General features: G+C 48.3%; 5 protein-coding genes across 5 annotated transcripts; 3 read left to right on the top strand and 2 right to left on the bottom strand.

The window, feature by feature from the left end:
* Nucleotides 1–407: 407 nt before the first annotated feature.
* On the bottom strand, nt 408–2,612 carry N7525_006872 (uncharacterized protein; the record flags this gene model as incomplete). Its single annotated transcript, XM_002567380.2, has 1 exon — nt 408–2,612. The coding sequence occupies one exon, from the start codon at nt 2,610–2,612 to the stop codon at nt 408–410; it is 2,205 nt and encodes a 734-aa protein (XP_002567426.2).
* A 1,031-nt stretch (nt 2,613–3,643) lies between these two features.
* On the top strand, nt 3,644–6,428 carry N7525_006871 (uncharacterized protein; the record flags this gene model as incomplete). The annotated part of the gene is made up of 4 exons (XM_002567379.2): nt 3,644–4,213; nt 4,280–5,002; nt 5,055–5,814; nt 5,872–6,428. Coding segments are annotated over 4 exons (2,610 nt in total), but the record flags the coding sequence as incomplete, so codon positions are not given.
* Nucleotides 6,429–11,304: 4,876 nt separating this feature from the next.
* On the top strand, nt 11,305–12,286 carry N7525_006870 (uncharacterized protein; the record flags this gene model as incomplete). The annotated part of the gene is made up of 5 exons (XM_061213849.1): nt 11,305–11,364; nt 11,434–11,526; nt 11,588–11,641; nt 11,837–11,924; nt 12,081–12,286. 5 exons carry the CDS (start codon nt 11,305–11,307, stop codon nt 12,284–12,286), a joined length of 501 nt encoding a protein of 166 aa, XP_061068280.1.
* Nucleotides 12,287–18,650: 6,364 nt separating this feature from the next.
* N7525_006869 (uncharacterized protein) lies at nt 18,651–21,378 on the bottom strand (the record flags this gene model as incomplete). The annotated part of the gene is made up of 4 exons (XM_002567376.2): nt 18,651–20,295; nt 20,355–20,658; nt 20,708–20,898; nt 21,206–21,378. Coding segments are annotated over 4 exons (2,313 nt in total), but the record flags the coding sequence as incomplete, so codon positions are not given.
* Nucleotides 21,379–24,126: 2,748 nt separating this feature from the next.
* Nucleotides 24,127–25,920, top strand: ptcG (type 2C protein phosphatase PTC1; the record flags this gene model as incomplete). The annotated part of the gene is made up of 2 exons (XM_002567374.2): nt 24,127–25,398; nt 25,456–25,920. The coding sequence occupies 2 exons, from the start codon at nt 24,127–24,129 to the stop codon at nt 25,918–25,920; spliced, it is 1,737 nt and encodes a 578-aa protein (XP_002567420.2).
* Between the last annotated feature and the right edge of the window lie 280 nt (nt 25,921–26,200).

The raw sequence follows: 26,200 nt of genomic DNA, 5'->3' as shown, positions 1-26,200 counted from the left end.
GTCTAGACCTCATATTTCCCATTACGGATTAGTGTTACCCGCGCAATCGAAAATAGCGGCAGCGCGACTTCTTCCCTTCGACTTCTCTTGGTAGAGACTGGGGCACAACACAACCATGGAGGAAAGTCTTCAGTTTTTGACGGCAGGCAAAGTTCAGGAGTTGCTTGCAATCTGCGGAAGCGGCGACTGCAATGATGAGCTTATTAGACAACACATACTTGGCATTTCTGACTTTAGTGAGCCCCCAGGCTGCTGTTCGAGCAACTATTTCCACTGAAACGCATAGTCCGCCAAACAAGGCTGATGCACATGAATAAGGAGCGCACTTCACCTCGGAATATATAGGTGACCGTGGGAATTTGAGTCACAAAATCGCTAATTTAACAGGTAGAAAATAGATTTCTTTATCACGAAACCCGAAGACGTTTTGCATCTCCTGCCTCCACTCGAAATAGTCGTCGTTTTGCGGCCCCCGGTCGCTGCCTAGCCGGTCGGCATCTCAGAGTAGAACGGTGAAAGTCGATGATTAAAGCACGCCCGAGCTCTTCACTCCAAAGGACATTATCTCGCCTGAGGTCTTTATGTACTATCCCGAGAGCTTTTATTTCCTTGTTCGATTTGTGAATCTCGCGGCGAAGCCGTTGCGTCAGCTCCATCGTGGCTGTGCACTTACCGCCCCAGCCCATTACGAGCATATGGCGAATCTGTCCAGCACCATGTAGAAAGTAGATTTTTGCCAAGTCAATCGTTCCCATAAAGACAGGAACAGCAGATCCTTGAGCCTTGCGTAGGATCTGATATACCTGCGCTTCGCGTGAAACTTCTTTCCACAACCCGGAAGTGGTGCCTTTACCGATAACCGTGTAACCATAGTTTGTGCAAGTCAATTTAAACGGGGCTCCGTAGGAGCCACAACCGCCAAGAGGAATGCAACGATCGATATTTTCGTCCAATTGGTCCTTGAGTGAAAGCATCAAATCTTCAGCCGAGATAGGATGCTGAGTCGGGTCGTCTTGGCCCCGGCGGTGATAGTCCACGTTTGGACACAACCCATCCAGTGATTTTCCGGTCTGCAGGCCGAGTAAACATCGTTGTGTGCAAAATTGTGCAGCGCGGCGTCGGGAATGATCTTCTTCTTGGTCATGCATTGACTCTTGCTGGCGACCTGATCGTCGAGCGGACGGTGAAGGCGTGACTTGACTGATCCTCCGCTTATGGCCAGATGTTTGATTTGTGTCGGACCCGGACGAGTTAGGTGACCGTGAACGCGGTCGGATCTCCGAAGGTGCACAGCTGGTTTGAGAGCGTGTAGGCACTCGACGGCCCTCTGAGGGAGACGGCAGCGGAGATGACGACGGTAATTCATAGGACGAACCAGATCCAGGGCTCGGGAACTCGGGGTTAGTACTATCGGAGTGAGGAACCTGCTGTAATTCACTTCTCGGGATTTGCGATCGCGTATGTTCAAAGCTTGTTTCCCATGTATGGAGATCGGGACGCAAGCGATTTCTCCACTCTTGCCCACGGGTGGGTGAATGGAAGGCCATCAAACAAAGGCATAATACCCTCGCAACAGATGTCTTCGATAGCTGATGATTTATATCGCCTGCTATGTCCACTTCGTTGTGGGGATCACAAAAAAAGTAGTACAACGTGGTGGGATCGTCTCGTGGAACACGAAGTAGGACACGGGCAATTCCATTTGTCAGATAGGAATATTCGAGCCCTTCTTGAATCATCACATGGTATTTCTGGACGATAGCAGAGCAGACAAGCCGCTCTGCATTGTATCTCAGCTTCGCATCCTGGTCGGTGGGTATTTTATTTGATCTGACCATTTTCTTCCACAGATCCATTGGTCGTAGTCCCATGCGAAGAGTTGCGACAGGCAGCTTGTGAGGCGGCTTGTACTCGACGGTCGTCAGCACGGTGGTCGTGTTGCCGTCGACACGATGAATACAGAACTGGTCTGGTCGTGGGTGAGGCGTGTTTGACACCTGGCTTGTATCCGCTTCAAAGGTTTCATTCCTAGTCAAAGAATTTGTGTGATTGCTGAACTGGATTCCATCACCGAGGCCAAACTCGTCACAGGCCGCCGGTATTTTGCACAACTCGGCTATTATATCATGGACATGTTCTTCCACTCCAAACCGCTCATATGCCTCGAGATCTTGTTCGCTACTGAGTGGCTTGCGAGCAAATCGACGGCCAAGTCCCTCTAGCTCCGGTAGAGAGGAAAATAAACGTGGCGCCTGCCCTAGCTCCGACTGTAGATATTGGCAGACAGACCTGTAGACCCTTAGCAGCTGCTCTGGGCAGTCGACCCAATGTTCCAATCGAGTTGGGCAGTCTTTTCCAGTGGGAAGGGGTATTTTGCCAGTGGTGGAGCGAGATGGTGTCTCGACTCGCAACTGGCGGGAGAGAAGGTCATGGCTGTGCTGCAAGAGCTCTGTGAAAGAGGTTTGTTGGTTGCGTTCTTCTGCTTGTCGCCTCCTTTCTGCTTCCTGCTTCTCGCGTTCTCCCGCCCGCTTCTCGCGTTCTTCCGCCTGCTTCCGTCCTTCTTCTGCCTTAAGGTAAAGATCTTTGTAATTTGGAGAGCTGTGGTCGGCCATCGATTTGTTGGAAAGGGTAAGTCATACCTTGACGCAAGTGCGTCAGAGCCCGGCTGACGATCTGGTCCGATCAGCTTTCTGCCAGCAGATCCCGGGTTTTGGAAAATACTTTCTTCCGGAAAATGACTCAGGTCTCACTTTCAGGTATACACGCTAGCCCAAAGCGGTTAGCGCTTGTCTTGACTCTAATCAGAGTCGCCCGCCGTCCTTTCCGAATCAGTTTCTATTAGACCTCGCCATGGGCGGGCAGGTTAATGGGTCAGCCCGCCCATGGGCAGCGCAGGGCGCCCATGGGCCGCCCATCAACCGCCTATCAGCGCACAACTTTCCCAAACAGGATGAATAAATCGCTGATTCAGCCCGTTAAATACCGTTTATTTATACACGTTATATTCCATACATTACTTGATGTCTAAAATGAAGCATACTTTCTATGTAAAACTGGTAAATCTCGCTGTATTCTTGTCTGTTATATCATGTTTACAGGCCAGATGTTCTTTGAAGTTGAATATCAGCTGTTGGGGTCAATTAACTACAAAAGACACGGATTCCTCTGAAGGTGCACTGAAGATATATATCTCTATATTGCATTGTCCTGTGTATTCGGATCTTACAATTGCAACTATTTTTTGTAGTATATTAGATGTGTTTCCTATCAAAAGTAAAGTAATATTATTGATATCCATAGGATTTATCTACCATCTTTTTTTTTGAAAGCTATTTGAGGCAGAACTCATAGTTTAAAGATAAAACTATCAGACAAAAACTCGGGGGGACTACAAGTCAGCGAAAATTTGCGGGAAATGGGCGGCCCATGGGCAATGCCCATGGGCCATATGCGGGCTGCAGCAAATATCGGCCAATTAAACCACTAGAAACCATAGATCAACAGCCATTTTATGATCTATCAGCCTCACATAAGTTTTCCTAACGCTAAAGACTTCTTCTTTCTCTTAGTTATAGCAAAGAAACAATGTAAGTCTCTCACTTCTTACTCTCTCTATATACTACCTTTCTCGATTTTGTATACTATGGGGTCTCAACTCTCTGACATCTATTCCTCGTCGGTCTACGAGGGAGACAGCTCAGAACGCTTTCCCTACCCTATTCCGGATGATTCATTCATGCTTGACCCACCGTCTAGTCAGCGAACCCTTACCTCAGTTACTGACACCGAATTGATACAACCCCCTCCTATTCCTATAGCCCTCGAACGCGTTGGACCCGACCGACACAAATCCTTTGTCTTATATACCGAAATGAGCAAAGACGACTTTCTCCACTGGTGGCTCCAGACAGAGCAAGGCAGCAAGCAGGGTAGCCTACAGGTTAACGCAGATGATAGCGAGAATGTAAAAAAACTCCATTGGGATGGAACGGGCAACACATCGGATATTTGGACTCGCTTCAAACAGATAGCCCATTATACGTCTGGCCTACCAAAGGTTATGTGCGAGAGATGCGGAAAGGTCTTGGAACATCCAAACTGGAGCTCGAATGGAACGCACTCGTTACGAAGGCATTGGGAGGGGCCGAAATGCCAGAAATCTGGTGCGAAAGCAAACAAGCAGCCTCATATTCGCCAGCTTATCAAAGACTCGGTGAGCATTTTTATCTTTTGAGACTTTTGTTCCTCCTTATGCTAATGATTGTTCAACATATCTTAGGCGTCTCATACTCGTGACAATACTATTTACTTCTCAAAGGAACGATGGGAGCAGCAAATCATCAAAACTATTACTGTTCTCCGGCTTCCTTTCCAGATTGTCGAACATCCTGAGCTACAATCGCTACTCCGCATCGCCCAATCCGCCCCCTTTCCTCTTGAGTTTCCATCAGCCAAAACGGTACAGCGCCGAATTCGTGATACCGTCAAGGAGTCTCATAAAACCATAATTCAAAATCTTCCGCCGAATGCAAAGCTTTCAATTGCATTGGATTGTTGGACATCCCCTTTCTCTCAAGCATTCATGGCTATCACGGGCTACTTCATTGATAAGGACTGGAACTATCGTGAGATTTTACTTGGCTTCCAGCCACTTCAAGGAGCCCACTCAGGTGCTAATTTAAGCGCGGTCCTCTTGAAAATCTTCCAACAACATCAAATTGTCGATCGGGTGCTGGCCGTGACGACCGATAATGCATCAAACAACAACACATTGATCACTAGTATCCAGGAGTCAATTCAGGCACTCGAGCTTGATGAGCAGATTACTATAATCCGCATTCCATGTATCGCACATGTGATTCAGCTCAGCCTCAATAAGCTTCTTGGTCGGATCAAAGCCAATCCGAAAAATCAAGTAGTGGAAAGAGAGTGGTCGGAGAGTCGGTCTCAAGCGCTTCGATCGAGTCAACGAAATAAAGAGATTGCAAATACACTAGAAAAGGTAAATCATATTCCACGTCGCTTCGCTGTCGCTCTACTGATTTATTACAAAGATTCGTGGTTTAGCAGTTTTCATCAATGGAAGTCCACAACGCCGAGATGCTTTCTTGAGTCTTCAGACAGAAGAACCGAAACTGGTTCCGATTCAAGACGTACGCACTCGTTGGAACTCGACGTTTCTAATGCTTCGACGCGCAAAACGATTGCAGCCGATCTTTGATGAGTTCTGCTCACATTACGGGCATCCCCACTTAATGTTGGATCGAGAGGAGTGGCGTCAAATCGACTACCTTCTTTACCTTACGAAACCTTTCTTCGAGTTTACGACTGCTCTTTCCCAGACGAAAGACGCTACAATCCATAGCGTCTTTGGGATCTATAGCCAGCTATTTAACCATCTTGAAATCTCAATTGGCCAGCTTGAACCAAAGCAAGTCGCCTGGAAACGATTGATGGTCGACGCACTTTACGCAGCAAAAGACAAGCTCTCGCAGTACTATAACAAGATTGCTGAGACTCATAATAACCTCTACGCAATTGGTACTGTCCTTGCGCCTCAATACAAGCTTGGCTTTTTCGAGCAAGCTGCTTGGGCGGACAAGAATCATTATTGGCGGACAGAATACCATAACAGCCTGAAGGAACAGCTAAAACCATACCAACGACGGCTTTATGGTAGTCAATCAACACCTATCGCTCAGTCACCGGTGACTCAGCGCTCAAGACTTCAATTCCTTCTTACAAGGCCAAGAAACCATCAATCGATACCAACCCCACAGCATGATGATGAGCTTTCACAGTACCTTAAAAATGGTAGGTTCTTCTTCCTTCTTTTTTAGACACCGTAATACTAGTATTGATGCAATTCAGGGACCGTTGAGGTTGATCCTCTTACTTTCTGGAGAGAAAATGAGCGCCAATATCCGGTGCTAGCAAGCCTTGCACGCGATATTCTCTCTATTCCAGCTACCGGTGCAGGTGTTGAGCGGCTCTTCAACTCTGCTCGGGATATCTGTCACTATCGTCGTGGATCACTGAATGCTACAACAATTGAAGATCTGATGATGTTTATGTGTGCTACCCGGTTCGACATTGAAGAGAAACAGCTGGCTTTTGTAAAGGACTTCCTCATAAAGGAAGAACAAGAGATAGCAGCAGAGGAGAACGATGCTCAGTTTACGCATGATGATCTGAATGAATTGATCAGTGATGATGAAGAGGAGGATCATCTCCCTTCTGCTGAGGATGGGATTGCTTTTGACGCCAATGCCCCGAGAACATCCTGTAAAAGGCGAAGAAATGATACGCCTACGGAGCAACTAGAAGACCTAGGAGCAGGGAAAGAAAATGAAGATAGAGACGAAGAAGAAGATGAAGATGACGACCTTCCCGTTGGTCCAGCAATTCTTGAAGAAAGAAGTACTCAGCGTGAGCCATCAAAAAGGCGTCGGATACGCTCGAGGCTTTTAGATGGATATGAGGTTGATATGTAGCTAATTTAACTGATAGATATTTGGTTTTAATAACGATGAATATGGTGCGAACTCTAAATGACACTTAGAATCAGGTTGAAGTGTACACAATATCCATGAAAATTCATCCACACGATACAATTCAATATCATAAAATACAGGCGGAATACGCATAAATTGTGCAAGTCACGGGGATTCTATATTTACTTTTTTGAAGGCCCATGGGCCGCCCATCAAAAGCCCATGGGCCGACAGTCAAACGGCCCGCCCGCCCATGGGCAGGTAGAAGTAGCCCAATGCGGGCCCATGGGCCGCCCATATGGGTAAGACCCATGGGCCTCATGGGCCGTGGCGAGGTCTAGTTTCTATACAGTAACGCCGCGGAATCCCTGCCACTGTTCTCGAAGTACTGATGTATGTGTCACGTATGTAGAGTCATGCTCTTGTTCCTAGAGGCTAAAGTGGTCTGGGATCAGTGCTTAAAGCTCATAAGAGAATCCCTCGCCAAGAATAGGCTCTGTGGGCGATAAAAAAACTGCCTTCATTGATAGGAACGGCAACGGTAATTTGTTTAGGCGTTGCCAGAAGACCCGACGTCGGGTGAGGTATTTATAGGCAAAGGGCTTGCGTGATCGTGGTAGTCTTTGATTGAGTTCCCATGTTTGGGCGGGCGTTGATGGCAAAGATGATGGGCACGATCAAGCTTCCCAGCAGAAAAAGAAAAGTAAGAATGATTCTTCGGATCAAAAAATGACTTTGTTCACCATCAATCGAAACACCCTCAGGTTAAAACAGCCGCACTGTACGCCTCATTTTCAATGCCCCTGCGTAAATGCCTCAAAGTTCTGCTCTCACGATAAGCTGATCTATGTAAAAGATACAAGACATCATTTGGATCAAAAGCTACTGTATTGTTCTAAAAGAAATAATGAATAAGAAACGAAAACGAAACTAGACTTTAAGACCTCTTGCTAGTTTTATTTTTAGAATTGGGTATGTACAGTGTGTGTGTGTGTGTGTGTGTGTAATTCATTTACGCTGACCCCTCGTCGAAGTTGATTTAACCACTAGACCAAAATACGAATCCGTACCCAGCCTAGTGGGTTGTGGTTTAGAATCCAACTCTCCCCCGTAAACCATAAACGCTTGGCTGGGGGCGCGTATGAAAGCTCTGCTGCCTGGCTGTGCGGCCAATCCTAGGCCGTCTTCTGGTGGCTCTGGGTGCTCAAGAACGCAAGCTGTGAGGATCGAACCTATGCGCTCAGAGGTCGCGCAATCCGGGCTCATAACCAGTTGATTTAACCACTAGACCAAAATACGAATCCGTACCCAGCCTAGTGGGTTGTGGTTTAGAATCCAACTGTCGAAACGATACGCAGCCTACCGCTACTATATATATCTTCCTATGTACATGTATCGTGTACCACTTCCTAAGCGAACTTGGAGCCTCGCCGAGGCCTGCCGTGGCCTCTATGCCGTCGTTGTGTTTATGCTGCCCTTATGGCGCGCGGCTTTGAAACCGTTGCGATGCTTCAGCAAAATCCAAGACAGCCTCCACTGTCTTGGTTCGTGATGCACTGTCAATCTTACCTCTTCCTTCTTCTCCTGGTCCACCCAACAGTGTCGATATGCTGTTGAAAGCATCGCCAACTTTAATTCGCAGCTCTCTCCTCAGTTCTCTCAATCGTGGGCAATCTAACAACACGTGGTGAACGCTTTCCCGTTCACCACAGACGCACAGATCGTCGTCTCGAAATCGGAAAGTCTTTGCGTATGTTGACAACCAGCAGTGTCCGGTTCGCAACTGCGTGAATAAGTACGCTCGATTTCTAGGCAGGGAGCCGTAGAGCCGTCTGGTGTACTTGGCTGGTAGTGTGTCGTCGATCTGACGCAGATGGGCGCCGGTGCTCGAGCCGTTCCATTCGTTCTTCCATTGGGCGTGGATCCCTTGCCTAATGTGTGCTCTCTCGCGTGATAGCAAACAGCAAAACGGGTGAACACAGTACACACACACACAATTTATTAACGCCCGGCGGCTAAGCCGAAAGGGCAACTATCTCTGATCTACTATACATGTTAATATATATAGTACTATGTCTCCTCAGAGCCCATACATGAAGCCTTGCAATATATGTCATCTCAGATATCCGTATCGCAGCGGATCCTCGTGGGTTAGTAATTTGGTTAGTAGGCTGGCTTGAAGGCGCTTCTCCAAGTGTTCAACATCCTATTTTCGGCAGTTAAAGCGCGTCTACCATCTGTAACACGAGGTGGTTGGTGGGTTAGGTCGGCGAAAGGGGGTGATTTATGTTCGTTAGCATGGTTAAGTGGCCTCGAGTCGGCCCGTGGCGATAGCGAATCGTATTAAGGCCCGTACCGCCTCTAAGTTTAGCGTCCACTTCTAATCATCGGAAGGCGACTTTCCTCCTAGGAAGAAGGATATATTTCCTCGGTGGGTGTTGGTATATTGTAGTAGTTCCGTCCGGTGCGCCGTCCATTTTTAACATCGAAATAGGAAGTGCTCCACGGTCTCTCTCGCTTGCCCACACGCACACTAGTCCGTGTCTGCCACGTTGATTTGATAGAGATATCCATTGAGTCTTGCCATGCCGGTTCGGAGCTGAGCCAGCACGCTCGCTTCTTTCTAAGATAATCGGTCATACAGCTGCCGGGTGTGTTTGCCTGGGAGTGCTGCATCAACTCCAAGTATTGATTTGTATTACTAAGTTGGGCACGCTTGATAATACATTGTAGAGGTGGCAGCATGTCCACCTATATAGACCCTCTACCTTGCATCCCCTTCGATCCTCATCCGCATCCTTCACGGGGCACAGCCAGTTCCGTAAGTCAATACCAGTTTGCACCTTAAGCCTACTTCCATAGCGGCCTTGAAGACTCCATCCTCGATAGCCATCTTCAAAATCCTATTCTCTCAGTAGACCGACACGCGCGTCCGTCCTCTCGAGCTATATAGAAAGTGTCGCATCTGCAGTCCGCCCACCCAGTCTTCCGTCGCTTCCATTATATGCTGCGCCCCACGGATTGTCAAATCCATTTCGCGCTACCTTGTAAGATCTCTCTGACAAGGCCGACCGTGTCTCGTAGGAGTTTGCCTAGTTATATCCTCTCTGTACCCAGAATAGCCAAGCAACACAGTGTTGCCCCTCCTACTAACCAAAGTACCTCGTCGTTCTCTGTGTGGATTTAAGCATACCGGGTTGTGCCGTGTCTTCGTGGTTTTGCTTTTGACTCTGTCGTTCGTGTATCCTCAGACCTAGCGATATCCTCCTTTTAACAGAGTAGCCCGAGAGCACCCTAAGGGTGTCCTATCCCACGACCCTAGTGTGTCCACTGATTGTAGGATCGGTTTCGTAGTCGTGTGTCGGGTGGTTTTCAAAGTGTTCCCTTATCGCCTATGCGTGGGGTTAGGGCCCCTGACCCCTGAGCTCTCGCTCCCGCCGTAGCCCTAGCCAGCGGACAGTGCTGGCTAGTGGTGACTCTTCTTAGCTTTGCAAATACCTCCCAGGCAAAGCATTCACAGGTTCCCAGCCGGCACCACGGGGAGGTGAGAGTCGTCGCCAGCCTGAACACAGTACAGTAGATTTCGAAAACGGCTTCCCCTTAGAACACTCAAGGCTTGTTTCTCGGCCCGTACGCGAAACCACACTAGTTCGAATTTGGATTTGATATTGATCATCCTTGGCTCACAATGCATGTTAGCTTACCACTAGTCCTAATTTAGGCTAGTGGGTCCGGGGTACGGGCCGAGAATCAAGCCGTGAGTGTTCTATGAGGGGAAGCCGTTTTCGAAATCTACTGTACTGTAACAATATAGGAAGATGCGAGGGGAAAGGGGCAAAACTGCGGCCAGGAGGAAAAAGTAGCGGGCGACCTTGTCCCAGATCCCCAAGCGATTCCACGGTATATTACGGCAGTATGACAATGATCTGCTAATGGCAGTACAGACATTACGCTAGCGGTGCTGCCAAAACTTGCAACTCAGTGAGCTAAAATATATTAGCGCTCCTTGGCCTAATCTTGCTGTACCCAGTGTAACAAGGTAGCCATACAGTATGGCCACGAAGCATTTCGACAGTTATTTTTGCTGCCGGAAACCGTAATTAGAGTAATTTGGGTGATCTACCAAAGCTACATTCGAGAGAAGAACGGTGGGACTGTCTCTGACCGAATCCAGTTTAGCGCAATCGGAGTGGGAAAGAAAGCGTGTTTGTCTGGGGGGTAATCTGTTTTCACGAGGATTTCAAATGTGGCTTTGGATATCAATACTTTCCTTGGCCATTCCCGAAATAGCTTCTCAAAGTATGCAGAAAAGTCCGAATTTCGAGCCCTTCGAGCTTGCTCAACTTCTCGAGGCAGAGGGACTGTAAGCAGCATGTCAAGGAAAGTACTGAACACGGAAGTTCTGGTCAATATTTCCCCCATGCAGAGCATAATAGACATCCGCACCGGCCCATAAAGCCCAAAGCCCAAAGCCCAACCCGCCCCAACCCGCCCCAACCCCCAAGTGGGCAGTGCGGAAGTTTAAGTATGCCTATGCTGAAATGATAGTGTAATATCGTTATGCTGAACTGTCTGAGAACACCGCGGCGAGAACTGAATAAGGGGGACGGTTTATTGAGGGAGTTTCTCCTTACTAGAGCCAAGTGGCACTAGAGCCAAGTGGAAAAGGTGGGGAACTTTTAGTTCTGACAAGGTACATAATCTTGGAAGTACACCTGGGCGTGGTATATAACCCAGCCATGCACCCCCCTCATCCCCCCAATTACCGCGACGTCATTCACTCCCACCGCTACCGCCAAGAACAATAACAATGAGAGAAGGCCTCGACCTCCCCGAATTCGGGTACCTCCCATTCGACCATTCCGTCGTAGTAAGCGCCCCCCGTTCCTCAATACACGTCTGCGAGAGCAAGTCCATGCTAAGCTCTCTATTTGCCTAGGCAAAATGGGACACGACATCCCCGCTCTCCAAAAACGAGCAAAAAAGAATCCTTGTTGAGAAATGGATCGCGCTAGGAAAGTATGGGCGAAACGTATCTATCTACCCACCAACCCATTCATTCAATGATCACCACCCACTGACCAAACTCCTAGGACTGGGCCCTCGCCATGTTCGATGACCCAATCATCGATAATGTTCTAGAGGGGGTACCGCAAGACCTCCTCTCAGAGGAAGACCGCGCAATTAGCAGCCTGCTCTCGACAGTTCTATGGATCCGGACCTAGTTTAGCGATCCTACAGATAAAACAAGCCAAGAAGCTGCAGACACGGCTTACGCCCGACTCCGGAAGGAAGTCCTACAGTAGGGCCGCGAGAATAACCACGTTTTCTACATCCCCTAGGAGTTCGTCTTCGAAAATCGGGAGGAACTAACAGCAGATGCCCAGCGGGACCAAAATGTGATTGAAGGCGTTGCGACAGGCCGTCCGGGTTCCGTACCGGGTTATCTACTTGCGGCGCTGATACACTGCCCTGAGCTGTTTGAGGGGATGTCGGATGGCGACTAGCGGCATTTTGAGGGGGAGGAGCGGGCTGAGGAGCTGGCGGAGAGTGATCGGACATAGAAGGCGCTGGTTCTTGTTGCAGATCGGAAGGCCTGTGAGGAGGGTTGGGTGCTGGCCCTGGCGGTGAATCACCGGGGGGAGATCCTTCCGGTTAGGGTGCGTGAGCGGGCCACTGAGGCGGCGCAGATTGCGGTGAATTGGTTTGAGGGCGAGCCTTTGTCGGAGATTGTGGATGATGAGGATGAAGACGTGGAGATTTACCTGGGGGAAGGGAATGGGTGGGAGTAGCTATGAGTAGTAAATTCCTAGAAGCTCATATATCAACCTGCTCTATTGTACATAAACAACAAAAATCTGGCCACCTAGTGATGATGGGCGCGATGTCTTCGGTGCTTCCCGATACTCCGAGGCGCCAGAGTTGGCTCTGCATTGTCAAATGGAACAAATATTTCATGCACGGGTTCATCCTCCGCAATCTCGATGCCTGCGTGGACGGCTTGTTAGCAGCATGCACAGAAACGGGGCTCCTTCAGGGATGACTCACGCTTGATATTGAACATCTCCTCTTGGGTCGGCTTCTCGCCTCGCTTGATCTTGGCCTGGGCGACCGTATTGTCGAATACGACCGTGCACCTGGAGACGCTGTCAGACAAACAAAAGGATCCAAACAAAGAAAATATAACGCTTACTGAACTGTGTTCACATAAAGGCCTCCCGCAGAATGCCAAAACGGGTGATCATGTGTGCCAGTAGTCCGACATAGGGCATTCTTGGTGATGGAGTACTTCGCGTTGCCCAGCGTATTCACGGCGCCAATGACTTCAGCCATATCGCTCTCGTCGCCGCCGTCGGCGAGGTTGTGGTTGAAGACCTCATACTTGGAGCCTGCTCCAGAGAATGAAAGCGCGAGGCATACCAGTTGACCTGATCCGGTGGGTGGAAGCGTTCTGCTCGGAACGAACGGCGACCATCCAAATCAATGGGCAAGTGTCGGAGGTCCAGGGCCTTCCACAGGCTGGCCTACCCCAGGGCTCGCCCTTGTCCCCGATCCTATTCCTCTTCTTTAATGCAGACCTCGTACAAAGACAGATCGACAGCCAGGGCGGGGCGATGGCGTTCGTGGATGATTTTACCGCATGGGTGACCGGGCCAACCGCCCAGAGCCACCGGGAGGGCATTGAAGCAATTATCAATGAAGCTCTCGACTGGGAGAAAAGGAGCGGAGCGACTTTTGAAGCAGACAAAACAGCCATCATACACTTTGCTCCCAAGGCTTACAAATTGGACCAGGGGCCTTTCACTATAAAGGGACAAACCGTTGAGCCCAAGGGCCATGTCAAGATCTTGGGCGTCCTTATAGACACGAAACTCAAGTACAAGGGACATATTGCGAGGGTAGCATCCAAGGGCCTAGAAGCCGCGATGGAGCTTCGAAGACTTCGGGGTTTATCCCTAGCGATAGCGCGGCAGCTATTTATATCGACGGTGGCGCCGGTTGTAGACTACGTATCTAATATCTAGATACACGCGTGTAAGGATAAGGCTATAGGGCCGATTAACCGCGTCTAAAGGGTAGGAGCGTAGGCGATTATAGGAACACTCCTTATAGTTACGACTAGTGTAGTAGAGGCGGAGGCCTACCTTACTACCGTTCGATACCGTTTCTAGAGACGAGCCGTAAAGATATAGACGGATATATATACCCTACTAGAAACTAACCCTCTCCGTAGGAATATAGCACGGATTAAGAAATTCAGAAGATACTATCGTTCGCCGTTATATTAAGTAGTAGACGCGCTAAAGAACGTTAAGATAGAAACACTAGAAACCATTAATCCGTTTATATTAGCACTATAGGGAGTACGCGTATAGGCTAGCGTTAAAGTAACTCCGTAGTCACCGACCGTACTAGGCGGGTTAATATAGATCGTAACTAGTAGTTTAGCATAGAACGAGCTAGTCGGATTTAGGATAGCGATCGAGAGGTAGCCACCTCGGTATCGAAAACTGAAACTAAAGACCCTTTCCGTTATATTAGGTGTAAGAATAGAGCAAAATCCGTTCTCTATAGAGCTAGTAGCGATAGTATATACGTTAAATATAGTAATTAGTCTAAAAGATTATAGGATTACGCTACTTATAAGTAATAAGGCGGCGGCTCTAACACTAAGGAATCCTCGATAATAGTTAGGCTAGGAATCCGTCTACTAACTATATAAGTTAATAAGAAAGCTACGGAAAAATAGAAACTAGATTAATATCCGGTAGATCTTAACGAGCGAAGATAATAAACTACGGGGTCTAGCTAAAGAATAGGCTAGAGCCGCGATATAAGAAGATACTCTCCTATAAGAACGCGTCCCGAGAATAAAGTTAATAACACTAAATATCGCACGATCCTAAGTAGTCCCTAGTAATGACCTATCAGCGAACGTAGGGAGATATATAAAACGTGTTAATATAGCACTCCTAGGTAAACATACCCGGTAGCTATATAACCGATTATCTTAGAAAGAAGCGAGCGTGCTAGCTTAACTCCGAACCGGTATAGTAAGACTTAATAGATATCTCTATCGAATTAACGTAGTAGACGTAGACTAGTGTGCGTATAGATAAGCGAGAGAGACCGTGGAGCACTTCCTATTTCGATATTAAAAATGAACGACGCACCGGACGGAACTACTATAATATACTAACACCCACTGAGGAAATATATCCTTCTTCCTAGGAGGAAAGTTGCCTTCCGATAATCAGAAGTGGAGGCCGAACTTAGAGGCGGTACGGGCCTTAATACGATTCGCTATCGCCACGGGCCGACTCGAGGCTATCTAACCATGCTAACGAATATAAATCACCCCCTTTCGCCGATCTAACCCACCAACCACCTCGTGTTATAGATGGTAGACGTGCTTTAACTACCGAAAATAGGATATTAAACACTTAGAGAAGCGCCTTCAAGCTAGCCTACTAACTAAATTACTAACCCACGAGGATCCGCTACGATACGGATATCTGAGATGACATATATTATAAGGCTTCATATATGGGCTCTAAGGAGACATAGTACTATATATATTAACATGTATAGTAGATCAGAGATAGTTGCCCTTTCGGCTTAGCCGCCGGGCGTTAATAAATTGTGTGTGTGTGTGTGTAGCAGATATAAGGACCTTTGAAGATACGTATTCGTTACTGTAACCCACCGCTAGCTTTCAAATAACTAATCTCTCCCAACCTACCACACTCTCTAATTCATCACTCTCCCTCAATTCATCACTCTCCCTCAATTCATCACTCTCCCTCAATTCATCGCTCTCCCTCAATTCATCACTCTCCCTCAATTCATCACTCTCCCTCAATTCATCACTCTCCCTCAATTCATCACTCTCCCTCAATTCATCACTCTCCCTCAATTCATCACTCTCCCTCAATTCATCACTCTCCCTCAATTCATCACTCTCCCTCAATTCATCACTCTCCCTCAATTCATCACTCTCCCTCAATTCATCACTCTCCCTCAATTCATCACTCTCCCTTAATTCATCACTCTCCCTCAACTCATCACTCTCAATTCCTTAGTTACGTGCCCCAGCCATGTTTTTTTGGCACGTCCAATATCAATGAACCTACGTAAGCGATCGAATTTACCTATCTCTCTAAACGGCTATCTAACGAAGTCTCTTCGATTCATCAGATCTGTTGGGTAGACTAAGACAATACAGCCACATTTTACTCACAACCATATGATTAAACAACCTATCTTGTCCACAAGCTTCTAGCCATCACAGAATGAATTAGAGCAAGGCTGAAACTTCCATATTACTATTACACGAGTATTGACCAAATAGAATCCGTAGTGATCCAAGCATATCAACCAAACATACGGAGAAATGGTTCACGTCTGAAACATACGTGTTTCGAACATACCTTCACGGGGCGTAAATTTCCGCATTTATGGCTCGTCGTAATTTACTATGGCTATGCGGTCAAGCATCTGTCCTCAGTACAATACCGTACATACCGTGTAACTGAATTCCCACTTAAAACTATCATATCAAATATATTACCGATCAAAGGACCATCAGGCAAACATTCAGTCTATCCAATCTTCAATCCAACGTATAAGATATGCTCAAACCTGTATATAATAACTTATCCGTGGATAGGCTTAGGGTATCAAATTCAGCAAATTCGCAATGCCGTGGTGAGCTAGAGGCCCTAGTGTGAGGCCATCATGTGAACGATTATACAACTTGATTGCTAAGAATCTCACACCCATAAGTTCCGAAATGTTACTAGAGTTTGTCTTGCCATAGATATGACCAGCTATCTAGTTAATATGCATATAGGGAGGTATAAGTGTCTCATATTCGCCAAAGGATGGGTATTGGGGATTCGCCCCCATAAAGGGCTTCATCGCGTTACATGCATTAGTGATCACTAGTCATTGCATTAATAGCATCAATAGGAAGCTGGTCTTCTTCCTCGGTATAGACTGGTTGTCTATTACGCAAGCGACTGATCTCAGACAAGAGCTCTCCAATAACATTTCGATGATATTACGTCCCAATCTCGCATGCTTCGGATTCACGAGTGATGCGTTTGAGTGCTAATCGTCCGTCCTATAGCACGTGTTTCTTCCGATTCATATCGATCGCTACTGAGAATAATTCGTTCTCTCTAGACATTATTGAGGTCCACTCCACGTCGGAAAGAGCTCTTGAGATAGAGACTTCATCCAATCTGGTGAAACAATAAGATTGGCGGCCGATCGAGTATCAAGGGTTCATTTTTCACTTACAACACCGAGTTTTCCTCTGCCATAAGTATTGTATATTCCAACATCTGCAGGCTTTCGCTAAATAGCCGCAGTTCCGTTTCTTCGAAGATATCAAAGTTACCATAATCCGATTCGTGCAGATAGAGCGAGGACGAGTGATATTTCCACTCCTTGAATGTACCCAGAAACCTTTCACATGTATCTTGGGTGTTCGAAATTGCCGCCCGAAGATGAATGTGGACTTTGCAACTGAGTTTGATATCGCAAGAATATGTAAATGATAGAGATGGGTATTCTTTGTATTATATTTATACAACAGCATCTTTGATATCCTTTGGTGCGTCTATAATCAACAACCTAAGGGGTTGTGGATATGGGTTGAGTCCCTAGGACGTCTAACTGGGTCTCTTGCGTAACAGGCTCTAGCTGGGCGCACGGCAGGCTCCTAGGAACAAAATAACAAAGTTTCGTTCCCAAGGGCTACGAATATCTCGCGACATACGTGAGGAGCGGAGGCTGTGCGCCATGAGTGACCCACATAGAGTTTTCTAGGACACGGAGGCTCCTTTCGTTACTCCTCGCGGGGCGTCTTCTAGAGTCAAGGTTCTCCCGGCTTACGCGTAAGGCTTACATGATTGAATGTCCTGTATACGTAGAGGGTGGTAAACCGCCGGGTTCCTGGGAATATGGTGATATGGCGAATAAGAAAATAGCTCAAATGATAGCTGCAATTACCAAACTGGCTTCCGGACATTTTCGTAAGCCATTGCAGGTTGGGGATCTCCAAGTAGACTGAACCAATACTCCTAGCTCCGGTAGTCCTTCAAATCCTGGTTAGGAAATGGCGGGACCGAGAAGACAAAGTATTCCCAGGAGCACCCATCGTAGAAGGAGAATGATGATTGGGTAGCCAAATAGCAAGCTCCATTATGGCGCAATTAATTGCAGACATTTTACTACGATTGAGTATCACATTGAAATTCCAGCCCTTTTTTGATGGGACGATAGGTGCCATCTAAAAGTGGAGGGGTACACGTGATGGAGCTAGCGTGTTGCATTTTATTGACGTAGCTTACTCAGGATGCTCACCCCAATTCCAGCTCAGACTCAGTGAGCGAATCAGGGCGCTCAGGTGATGCTCAGTGAGCGGATCAGAGCGCTCAGGTGACGATCAGAGCATGCTCAGTGAGCAGGTCAGAGCGCTTATGTAATGCTCAGTGAGCGGATCAGAGCGCTCAGGGGCATGCTCAGATCTACTCAGTGAGCAAAAAGCGGCAAGGTCTGAGCACTAATACGGAAAGAGAACGCCAAGAAGTGGCAGAGGAAATCAAGTACATAGGTACCTATTTCAGCCGGAGGATTTCCACCAATCATGACCTGGAAATAGACCGAGACCCACCCACTTCCCCAGGTCTCCACCTTCTAGATCGAACATTATCTTCTGCCGCTAAAAAAAGGTGTTGCGTTCACAGTCAATCTACCTACATATGCACATTATCTAGGTGTTGAATATTATAAGAATTATTATCGAACCTGTTCCATCTTAACAACCCATGATACGCGTGTTGTGCCCTCATGGTATGGGCACGAATGTCAAAAATTTTCAGGCTCAAACGGGTATGTATTCAGTATCTATCTCCGTGTACGACGGCTAATTGAGCCCAGCTGCATTTCGAACTCTTCTCCCAGCGCATTTTGTGTGGGAGTTCTTCGATGCTGACCATGACTGCGAGGCTGCTGAGGGAGTGCGCGGTATCTACCCCGGCCCGTATCTGGCTTCTACAAGGAGTGAAACTAGTTTATACTTTGTAGTTCGGAATCCAATGCTATTAACCGTTTTTACTTTTTCTTTTGTTCGAGCTAAGCGCTTGTTCAGAACCGCAAGTCCCACCCGATCTGAGGTCCGAGGTTGGGCAACTCATCGGCTACACTCTGCACATCTTTATCTCCACGACCACTCAAGCACAAGACGAGATCCTTGTTAGGTCCCAGCTCCTTGGCCGTCTCGATAGCGCCCCACACCGCGTGGGAGGTCTCCAACGCGGGGATAATGCCTTCAAGCTGGCTCAGCAGTCGGAAGCCTTGTAGGGCCTGTGCATCAGTGGCCGAGAGGAATTTCGCCCGGTTAGTCTTCTTCCAATTCGCCAGCTCCGGTCCGACTCCCGGGTAATCGAGACCCGCAGAGACAGAATGAGTGTTGGAGATCTGGCCATGTTCATCCTGTAGGACATACGTCCGAACACCATGCAGAACTCCCACAGAGCCACCACTTAGCGTGGCTGAATGCCGCGCCGTTTCCAGACCATCGCCACTGGCTTCCACACCAACCAGCTGGACAGACGGGTCATCAGAGAAGGGATAAAACATTCCCGATGAGTTCGAGCCACCTCCTACACAAGCGATCACGGCGTCGGGACTCTTGCCTAGGTCCCGCAGCTGGGTCTTGGTCTCCTCGCCGATCACACTCTGGAATGTGCGAACCATGGTCGGGAAGGGGTGGGGTCCAATCGCTGAGCCGATAATGTAATGCGTAGTATCTAGGCGAACAATCCACGCGCGGAAAGCTTCGTTCACCGCATCCCGGAGGGTACGCGATCCCGACTCCACAGGGATAACGGTAGCACCCAACAAGCGAATCCGGAAAACATTCAATGCCTGTCGACGGACATCCTCCGCACCCATGTAAACGGTACATTTCATGCCGAATTTGGCGCAGACAGTAGCGGTGGCGACGCCGTGCTGGCCTGCTCCCGTCTCGGCAATGATCTCCGTCTTACCGAGCCGACGAGCAATGAGAATCTGACCCAAGGCATTGTTAATCTTGTGAGATCCTGTGTGGTTTAGATCCTCGCGCTTCAGCCAAATGTTCGCCCCGCCGGCGTGCTCGGTCAGCCGCTTGGCTAGGTGTAGGCTGGATGGACGACCCATGTAGGGATAGTATGATTTCAACTCGGCCCAGAAAGTCGGATCATTCAGTGCAGATTGGAAGCCGGCATCCAGTTCATCCAGACAGGTGATCAAGGCCTCCGGAGCATACTGACCGCCGAAAATGCCAAATCGCCCCAATCCATCAGTAGTAGCTGCTGCCTCTTCCTCGACGGCCGAGCCGGGCGCACTCGTCTCCGGCGGCTGGTGGGCTGCAGCGACCGAGGCATCCCGAGCTACCTTCCGCTGCGTGATCTGCGAGCAATAGTCCTCGATTACTTGCGCGGCGTGGCCAGCTGGGGCATCACTTAGAACCGTAATCACTTGACTGCCGATGACGGCGCCGTCGGCAATGGAGGTCACGCTCAGGAAATGCTCGCGTGTGCTGATACCAAAGCCAACCGCCACTGGAACATTGCCCGAGAGGTCCTTAACGCGCTTGATGAGAGTAGGGAGTTCCGAATTGAGAGTTCCAGTGGCGCCGGTCACGCCCATGCGAGAGACGAGGTAGATGAAGGAGTCGGCCATTTTACAGAGGGTCTTCATGCGCTCCTCCGTAGTAGAGGGTGCGATTAATGGGACGTAAGAGAGGCTGTCGGTTTCAAGACGGTCAGCATCGACCATCAGCTCCGGGGGTTTTCAGTTACATACCCGGTCTTCATGCAGCCTTCGCGGAATCGAATTGCCTCCTTCAGAGGGAGATCGACGACGATGAAGCCATTGACTCCTACCGCTTTGCAATCTGCGAAGAGCTTGGTCTCCCCGTAGCGCAATATCGGGTTGTAATAGCCCATGAAGAGCACGGGCGTCTTGAGCCCATTCCGGCGGGCATCGCGGACCATGTCCAACATCGACGAGATGGTAACACCATTTTCCAGCGCCTTCAAATTGGATTTTTGAATGGTTGGGCCATCTGCAATGGGATCGGTGAAAGGTAAACCGAGTTCAATAATGTCTGTACAAAGTTTAGATAAATGTTCTCAATTGTTGCGGAAGTGACTCACCAGCCCCTCCGGCCTGCATGCCCAGCAAAATGTCCCTGGTTTCCTCCACACGAGGAAAGCCGGCCGTCACATAGGTTACCAGAGCCGGACGGCCTTCTCTCTGGCATTGGGCAAAGGTTTGTCGAATATGTTCCATGGTGAGATGAATGAGGGAAGAAGATGGATAAAGCAATGAAGGTGACGAGCAAGGTCTACAAGCAGAGCAAGGATGCAGAGCAAGAGAGTAAAGAGTACTCTATCCCAAATACTAAAGACGAGGAGAAAGAGAAGCAAGAAGCAAGAAGCAAGAAGCAAGACCTGGAGAGCTCTGGAGAAAGCTAGTCGACCCAAGATCTATGCAAACAATGCAAATCCCGACCTTCTCGCTTAGCGAGGTAAACAAAGAGAAAGAGCAAACTAAGAGAAGAGCAAACTAAGAGAAGAGCAAACTAAGAGAAGAGCAAACTAAGAGAGATCAAACTAATCTAACAGATCTGGCATGTGACATCCGATGGTGACAATGAAGATAAAAGCAGACCAGATAAAGTCGGAGCCAACGCAAATCCCCAGTTTTTCCCGCGCTGGGCCCGTATCTGCGGTATCGGCCAACTACCGAACCCTTTGATTGGTGCGATCAAACGGGCCGCCCCGCCACTTCGGATCACTTCCAAGGTCGGTTCGAGAAAAGCACTTCTTTATATTCTTTATAGTATATCATTAGCTAGTTATGGGAGAGTGGGATGCAACACACCTTGCTATTTGCAGTCTGAAGTGGGCACATAGAACACTTTCTTCTACATGGGCCGTGAAAGTTCTATCGAAATCACACACCTTTGTGAAGGGGCTCACGTACTCATGTCTTGTCTCGCACAACCCTCGTTTAAGTCCACCTTCGATTATCCTGGCTACCAACCTGGTTTATATTGTGTTTTGATGGTTTCTACTCACAAGAATTAAACGCCTAACATCAGTCAAGAAGGATTCGGTCATATTTTGCATTTCAATGTACATTAGTAGGCATGGCGCTAATCTACAAAACAGCCGGGTGTGCAAGAGCCATCACAATGTATAGCCCAACAGCAGCAATATGTAGTGAAGCGTATATGGCGTCCACGGTTCTAAAGAATGCGTTGCCGTCGGGTACGAAAGAGGCAGAGAATGCAGAGAACATAAAAAAGAAGTATTCACGAATTGTAGCAGAAAACGAAGCCACCGGTTTCCTTTGAGTAAGACGGCTCTAATAAGCAGCGAGAACAAGATAACCCATAAATTGCAATGAATGCAAGGGTAATGAGTTCAAATAGTAGGGTTATGACTCTGGACACGGAAAGTACAAGGCCGCTCCATATAAGGAAAGAACAGACAGCGTAACAAACACTTGTTGTCAAGGTATCTGTATGTATGAGTCCCAGTCACTATCGGGGCTTTCTGGATCAATTGAGCCTTGGTCTATTGAATGGTGTCAAAGTGCGTGTTGCTTGAGGTTCGTATAAGGCAGGTCGGTTGAAAACATTCTCCAAGCCTGCTGTGGAACTGTATATAGTGGCTGTGTTCGTAGGCTGGAAGTAGAGGGCATAAAAGCACATACTTACCTACCTTTATTGAAGTATTGCATCATTGTAATAAACGGGGCTGCGAGTAACACGACGGCCACAACCTGGCCAAATGTCCAATGGCCTACAAGGCTTCCTTCCTGACTGAGGTCCCATAGTATATATACGTACGATACCCCAACCGAAAGCGACAAGTAACCAAATCACCTGTTCTAAGTTAGATATGGCCTCGGGGGAGGATACCTGGGCAGCAGCAGCAAATTAATAAGCGGCTTACCTCGAACAAAACTGAGCTCCATGCATCGCAGACTAAACACGTAGTTAAGAAAACAGCCAAGAGGGAACGGTAGCAAATGGAGCGTCTGAGGCTGTGTGGATGCTGCTCTTTACAGGCCCAGTCAAAGACAATACCCGAGATTCGCCATGCTCGAATTCTGAGAACATATTGACATGGTGCGCAGGACAGTGAATTTTGACTTGGATATTTTAACACTAGAGTTTTATATCAAGGACAACTGCATCTATACACTGCCGTATATACCTCTTTCGATGCTTGTGTGAACTTATTCGATTAGGATCATTGCCTCAAGCGTGTTTACCGAGCCTTGGCACCATATTAGATAGAGCATCATACTTTGAGAGCTTCCCAGAGGTGCATATTAGGCATCTTATGAGCGAAAGAAATGACGCCGTTGATTCAGCCAATGATTGTCCGGTGGTCGACGAAATTTCGTTGCTAGATGCCTCTTTTCGAAAACTCGAGAGAAAAGCTTACGGAACTATGGGCATCCTTGGACAAAGGTCCATCTAAAGTCTGGTGCGACGATTTCCGATCAGAATGTCCTTCTCAACAAGGACTCAAATATTGCCGCAGTCGCTGGAAGATGGAGAGAAGAGTGCATACAGGCATATAAACCTAATGAAAGTGAAACAGGCATGGGAATTAGTAGCTGTTTAACACATGTCGTACATGCCATATGCATATGGCATAGACGAAAGTGGCAAGATAAGCCGAAACAATGATGATAGCGTCATCGACCAAATGCGGAGAGGAGGATATGTGGGAGGGTATGCTAGGATATGCTAGGACTCGCAGTTCTCAATGACTTACCTATAATTGTATTCATCCAATGCAAATTATGGAACGAAATATCTGAAACCCATGCGATACCCCATATATCAGATCTAAGATTTCCCCGGTAGTCTTGGCTCTCTCCGCCCAGTGCCGCGTGAGCCGTCAAGAGGTGATTTGGGTGATTTTGGTGATTTTCCTCTTTCACCTTCCACCTTTCGCCTTTCATCTTTACTCACAATCCCATTCTATCTTCACTAGTAAGTCTAGTCTTTTTCTCTATTTCCATCTGATACCGATTTCCCTATCGGGCGGGAAGCGTTGAGACCATCGGACGCGCTATACATGGCCAACGGTGCAAATATGCATTGAACCTGTTCGGAGGATTGATGGGTTTCATATATTTGAATTATTCTGATTGGTCTTCCTATCTTATTTATGTTTCATGTCTCATGTTTTGGAAGAGAGAACCGCCTTCCCCTCGTGATCCTACTATGCGCCCCCCCAATTGCACGTTTGTGCCGCTCACTGCCTAAACCATCTTCCTCCTATACTTTGTCTTATCTCTCATTTCAGGCACCTTTTTGCTCCCAAGGAAATACTCATCGCTGATTTATTCAGCACTTACAGCCCAATTCCTCCCACCTCCACCTCGACCTACCGACTCCTACGTCAGCCTCGCGCCCCCTCCGTGTTCGCCCCGCCCACCACTAAACCATCCACCCCGGTCCACCAATTCCTCTTGAAGGGATACAATCAAGCTGGCAGGAAATAAGCGCCGCAGTTTTTCTTCGCAGGGTGGGTTACTGGGCAGAATGTTCAGTGGCTCCTCGAGCCCACCCAAAGACAGAGTAGACGCACTCCCAGAGGTTGGCCTCGACACCAACCCCTTGACCCTCCAAACGGATACAATCGGTACCAGTCCACGTGAGAAGAGGTTCTCCCCGCCTAGCGCTGGATTTTTCAACCGTCGACAAAGTGAAGAACAGGGTACCGCTGGCGAGAAGAAGCGCAGGAGTAGTACCGTCGTCAAGGCGGCCAACTTCTTCAGTAACGCAAAAAGCTCCTTGAGCTTGAACGGCCGGGATAGTTCTGCGATCAGTACCAGCCCCTCGATCGCGGAAAGCCCGCTACAGAAGCTTGGAAAGATGGACCCAGCTCTCAGCGTCCCTCAAGGGTCGTTCAACAACTCCGCCGGTGAATCCGCACCGACTGCTCGGTCATCCTTCCGCGTTGGTGTTACCGAAGACCGGAATCGCAAATGTCGCCGGACAATGGAGGATACACATGCCTATCTCTACAATTTCCTGGGCACCCCTGCCCCGACTGCAGCAGAGGTAAATGGTGCTACTTCCCCTAAAGCCAGCCCGTCGCAGTCATCAGAGGATTCATCTTCCGTTGTAGAAACAGACAATGGCTATTTCGCAATTTTCGATGGGCATGCTGGCACCTTTGCCGCAGAGTGGTGTGGAAAGAAGTTGCATTTGATTCTCGAGGAAATCATGCGCAGAAGCCCTAGCACTCCCGTCCCAGAACTGCTCGATCAGACTTTTACCAGTGTGGACCAGCAGTTGGAGAAATTGCCCGTCAAGAACTCCGGGTGTACGGCCGTCACTGCTGTGCTTCGGTGGGAAGATCGTGTACCCAACTCACAGTCGGCCACCGGTTCTTCTGCCCTTAGCCCGGCCTCTGCCGCGGCGACGAAAGCGGACACGAATTCAGAGAATATCGAAACCCCGACTCAAGCTACCCCGGGTGCCTCCAGTGCCTTACCGAAATTGCAGGACAATGCTATTCGGCAACGGGTTTTGTACACAGCCAACGTTGGTGATGCACGCATTGTATTATGTCGTAATGGGAAAGCGCTTCGTTTGTCCTATGACCATAAGGGTAGCGATGAGAATGAAGGGAGGAGAGTTGCCAACGCTGGTGGGCTAATTCTGAACAACCGCGTGAATGGGGTTCTGGCCGTCACCCGTGCCTTGGGCGATGCATACTTGAAAGACCTTGTGACTGGGCATCCCTACACAACAGAGACAGTGATCCAGCCAGATGCTGATGAGTTTATCATCTTGGCCTGTGATGGTGTAAGTTGAGGGCTACTCAATGTTCATGATACAGGAAAGCTAATTATACTCTAACAGCTCTGGGACGTCTGCAGTGATCAGGAATCTGTCGATCTAATTCGGAATGTCCAAGACGCTCAACAGGCCTCAAAGATCCTTGTTGACCATGCACTTGCGCGGTTCAGCACCGACAACCTGTCTTGCATGGTGATTCGCCTTGACTCCAACCGTGTCAAGGACCTTGTGAACAACAATACGGAACTGATAGGAGTGGATGGAGATCCGCACACCAAGGTGGCCGGGGGTGTGAGTGAGGCCGATAAGATTGTCGAGCAAGCACAACAGAACATCGTCTCTTCCGGCCTTGCAGATAATCCGGCAGCGGCAGAGAAGGCCAATGAAGAGACTCTTCAAAGAATGGCCAGTAATAATCACAAGCAAGAACCCGGGCCTGAGATGTCAATCAAAGAGAGTGACGATCTTCCCTCCGTGGACATTCTGAGTCCGAATAGGAGCCCGGATAACCCGTCAAGCTTGGCTTAGTGATTTTACGACATGTTATAAGCCGAATCACCACCTTCCGAAGTTGTGAAATCGAATTGATAGAACGTGTGCATTTTTTTTTTTTCTTTTCGTCTACTATCTACCTCTGGTGCTTCTGGGAGCAGTGTACCCGACCCGGAATATCTTCGGGAGTTTTCCATCCTGTCGCTTACTTATTACATTGAACATTGGCGTCAATGGTGCACACTGATTGCCCGTTGGCCTCATTCTTCAACCTTTTGTTTATTACGGGATCAGACTTGGTGGTCTTGATATCCTT

Source organism: Penicillium rubens, assembly GCF_028828025.1.
Source record: "Penicillium rubens strain IBT 27055 chromosome Unknown utg000003l_segment0_segment0, whole genome shotgun sequence".
Classification (NCBI taxonomy): Eukaryota; Fungi; Ascomycota; class Eurotiomycetes; order Eurotiales; family Aspergillaceae; genus Penicillium; species Penicillium rubens.
This window is presented reverse-complemented; position numbering and strand designations above follow the sequence as displayed.